Consider the following 4434-nt stretch of genomic DNA (forward strand, 5'->3'; position numbering starts at 1 on the left):
CGATCCTGAATCCTTGTTCCCTTGCCAGGCTATTGAACATTATGTTTGTCTTCTGCATATTAATCTTCAACCCCACTCTTACACTTTCTCGGTTAAGGTCCTCAATAATTTCCTGTATTCCGTCCCCATTGTTGCTGATTAGAACCGTGTCATCTGCAACGAAAGTTGCTGAGATAATCACCATTGATCTTCATTCTTAAGCCTTCCCAGTCTAATTGCTTGAATACTTCTTCTAAGCATGCAGTGAATAGCATTGCAGAGATTGTGTTTCCTTGTCTGACCCCTTCCTTGATAGGTATCTTTCTACTTTTCTTTTGGAGAACCAAGGCTGCTGTGCAATCTTTGTAGATATTTGCCAAGATATTCATATATGCCTTCTTTACTTCTTGATTACACAATGCCTCTGTGACTGCTGGTATCTCTACTGAGTCAAATGCTTTTTTCATAATCTATGAAAGCCATATAGAGAAGTTGATTGTACTCCGCAGATTTCTCTATTACCTGATTGATGGAATAGATATGATCCATTGTAGAATATCCCTTCATGAAGCCAGCCTGTTTTCTTGGGTGGCTGAAGTAAAATTACGATACAACGCTTCAAAAGTCCGAATGAACAAGCGCGCGCAATGATGCTAATACGGCTGCAGCGAGCCACTGGGGGGTTCAGCGTGCCATGCGCGCCACGCCGCCCGGGGAGCAACACTACATTTGCTAGTAGGTACAGCGTTTGACTGCTGGCGCCACGCTGCGCCGCTCGCGCGTACCGCGTTTCTAGGTGGTTTCTTTCGCCGAGGGCGCTCGAACGCAATCATATGGTTCGCGTGAATGTAACCCTTCGAAGCGTGGCTGTATGGTTCGCATGAATGCGACAATTGGAAGCGCTGAGAGGTGAAGAAGAAGAAGAAGCCGCTTCGAACGGCCGTGTTCAAAATGTGCTCTGCTGGTAACAGCGCATCGGCCCTAGGCCGAGGATCTCTTGCACCGTCTACCGTTACCGGTAATTACAAGATCGTTCTTCCTCGTTTGCCATCGGGAAACACCGTTCTCAACTCAGTGTTCCTACACGCGGACCTCGCTGGTCGGCCGTACCGCGCCCCGGATTTTCGTGATGCCCTGCTCTCGGTGCTCGATACCAAGGACATTCTCGGAGCAGGCCAGTATCAGATGAGCCATCTGTGGCTCGTCACCTGCGCCAACAGCCTTTCCAAGCAGAAGCTCGTCGATAAAGGTGAGCTACTAGTCAAAGGACTCAAGTGCCTTGTCATCGACCCAGAAAGCCGGAACATCAAAATGAAGCTTCTGTGGCTTCCTCCTCACCTAGAACAGAAGCGTATCGTTGAAGCGTTGGAACCATATGGCATGGTGCAATCCATAACCAGAGAAATGTGGCGTTGCGAAGGCATGGAGAGTTGGCAGATGACGAATCGTGATGTAGAATTCACGCTCAAAGAAGGCCTCTCTACCAGTTCCCTCCCTCATCTTCTGACGATCTTCGGACATCAATGCTTACTTTTGATTCCCGGACGACCTCCCTTGTGCCTTCGATGCAACAGAGTAGGGCACATAAGAAGACAGTGCAAAACACCACGCTGCGCGAAATGCCACCGTTATGGTCATAACGCAGAGGCATGCGTTGGCACGTATGCTGACAAGCTTCGTGGCAGTAAACCGGTGGACGATGACACCATCGTTAACCACCTCATGGATGTAAGTGAGGTCGTAGATGCCTCTGGCGAAGCGCCTGCTGAAGACCACCGGGCTGAAGAAGTGCAAATATCGACAGCTGCGGACACAGCTACAGCGAAGGTTACTGAAGAACAAACAGTGACTAACCGTGAAAAGGACCCTTGTGCAACGTGGGCCGAATCACCACCTTTTCGGGACCAGCTTCATCCTGCCGAGGATACTGAAATGACTGAGACATCAAAGAAGCGTCCAGCGCCGGCAGATGATTTGGAGTGCTCTGGGAAAGAGCCAAAGGTCGCCGCGGCTAAGGCGAAGAAACCCCTTCATGGAGTCCCTGTGAGTGCAGATGCCGCTGCAGTTCAAGAAGTTGCTGCAGCTGCGACACCTCAAAGGGATGGGACAGGCAGAACAAAGGTAGCAGCGCTACGTGTAGGCGCTGCGCCTCAGTAGTGGAATCATGGCGGGCGCCCTTCCCTTAACGTTTGGAACACTGAATGTCCGTGGCTTACGTAGTAAGCGACGGCAGGGTCAGTTATTACACTTGTTGCGTAGCCGAGCGTTAGATGTTATTGCAATTCAGGAAACAAAAATTGAATCCGATGACGACACAGCGGCTGCTGTAGCTCCATTTCTTTCGGAGTATGAAGTATGTGTCAGCCACGCGATTGGTGTCTCTGGAGGATGTATGATATTTGTGAGAAAAACGCGGCAATGCAACGTGTTGGGACTGTGCACTGATAGGGAAGGGCGCCTTGTATGGTGTGATGTCAATATGGATAGTCATGTTTGGAGGTTTCTTTGCGTGTATGCGCCACGTAAGGCACGCGACCGGGAGGACTACTTTCTCTCATTGACCCAGCACTTACGCAATGACCGTGTATTAGTTGTCTTAGGTGACTTTAATTGTGTGTGTAGTGGTCAGGATCGGTCGTCTACAAGGCAACGCCATGATACCAGCGCTGACGTTTTGAATGCCATGACATGTGACTACCAGCTTGTTGATGTAGGGGATCATGAAAAGGTCCCTTTTCGCTACACACATTTTCAAGGTACATCTCATGCAAGGCTTGACCGGATTTATGTATCTTTACCTATCCTCCCTAGATTATACGGCTACAGTGTGCACCCTGTGTTCTTCAGTGATCATTGTTTGGTGTCGGTTTGTTTTGGCAACCGGCAGTGTCAAAGTTCGCGAATGAACTGGGATTTATGGAAAATTAACAATCAGTTACTCTTACATAAGCCTTTTCTCAAGCGCGTCCCGGAAATTCTTATTGACGTTTCAAGTCGTAATTCTTTATCTGTCTTTGCGCAATGGGAGATATTCAAGCAAGAAGTTAAAATGATAGCCATTGAAGAAGCTTCCATATTGTCTTTTGAAAAAAAAGGAAAATATAAAGAGTTGTGCAAGTTGCTAGATACGCTACACGAACTTGAATGCCTGCATCCTGGCAAGTACATTGAGGACATTTACAACGTTAAGGCACAAATGCAGACAATGGACACTGAGAGATACAGAGGTGCACTAGTTCGAGCGCGTACTCGTCGGTATTTGGAGCAACAGCCTTGTAGTCGTTCGCTTGGTGATGAGCGTCAGCATGCTCTGTCGAAGCAAGTTCTCGAGATAGAGTATACCGGAGTGATTGTTAATGACCAGGATACAATAATGAAAGCGTTCACGGATCATTACGAGACTATCTTTCAGTCTCATAAAGCAATTAAGAGTGAAGCTGTAACGGAAAACTTTATTTCGTTGCTGCCACAGCTCAGTCAAGACGAATGCGATGACGTTGATAGAGACATAAATATCAAGGAAGTGGAAGCAACCATTGCTTCGCTAACTAAAGGCAAAACTCCTGGGCCTGATGGCTTGAGTGCGGAATTTTATCAATGTTTCTGCTCTATATTGGCTCCCTTTCTGCTTAAACTGTATGAAGAAGCTTACAGGATTGGGTACCTACCTGCCACGCTCTATCAAGGGCACACAGTACTTATTCCAAAAAGCAGTGATGTAACAAAATTGCAGAAAGTTGAGGGGTATCGCCCCATATCACTTTGCAACGTGGATTACAAAATATTTGCTAAGATATTAGCTAGTCGTCTTCAAGAAGTAATTCGATCATTGGTGGGAGACCATCAAACATGTGGCATTAGAGAAAGATCAATTCAGACAAATATCCACGTTGCACGGTCTGTGCTAGAGTGTGTGACAGAAAGTGCGGGTCAGGTTGCAATAGTTCAGGTTGATTTGGCAAAAGCATTTGATAAAGTTAATCACTGCTTCTTGTTTAGTGTTTTAGAGCACATAAACATTGGATCTCTTCTTTTTAAAGGCATCTCCATGTGTTATGCTAATGGCACAACAAGGCTAATAGTTAATGGTTGTCTATCTGAATCTATCCACCTCAGGGCATCAGTAAGACAAGGTTGTCCCTTGTCACCTCTGTTATTCGCTTTGTACTTGGAACCGCTTTGTGTACGAATTTTGAAGGATCCTACCTTTCATGGGTTCAGATTGTTATCCAATGAGATCCGGGTACTTGCCTATGCAGATGACATAGCCTTCTTCTGTGCTGACAAGAAAAGTGTGGAGACTGCCCTTGCCATAACGCAGCAGTTTTGCTCAGCTTCTGGAGCAACTGTGAACTTTGAGAAGAGTTCCGGATTTTGGTTCGGTCAATGGTGTACAATGCCAACTCGCTTCGCAGGTATTCAGTGGAGGCAAGACTTTAGGTACTTAGGTGTACC

At 46.8% G+C, this 4434-nt stretch overlaps 1 protein-coding gene across 1 annotated transcript; it reads left to right on the forward strand.

The window, feature by feature from the left end:
- The first annotated feature begins 896 nt into the window (after positions 1–896).
- On the forward strand, positions 897–2137 carry LOC119440393 (uncharacterized). The gene has a single exon (XM_037705306.2). The coding sequence runs from the start codon at positions 931–933 to the stop codon at positions 2134–2136; it is 1206 nt and encodes a 401-aa protein (XP_037561234.1). The 5' UTR covers positions 897–930; the 3' UTR covers position 2137.
- The last annotated feature ends 2297 nt before the right edge of the window (positions 2138–4434 follow it).

Source organism: Dermacentor silvarum, chromosome 2 (assembly GCF_013339745.2).
Source record: "Dermacentor silvarum isolate Dsil-2018 chromosome 2, BIME_Dsil_1.4, whole genome shotgun sequence".
NCBI lineage: Eukaryota > Metazoa > Arthropoda > Arachnida > Ixodida > Ixodidae > Dermacentor > Dermacentor silvarum.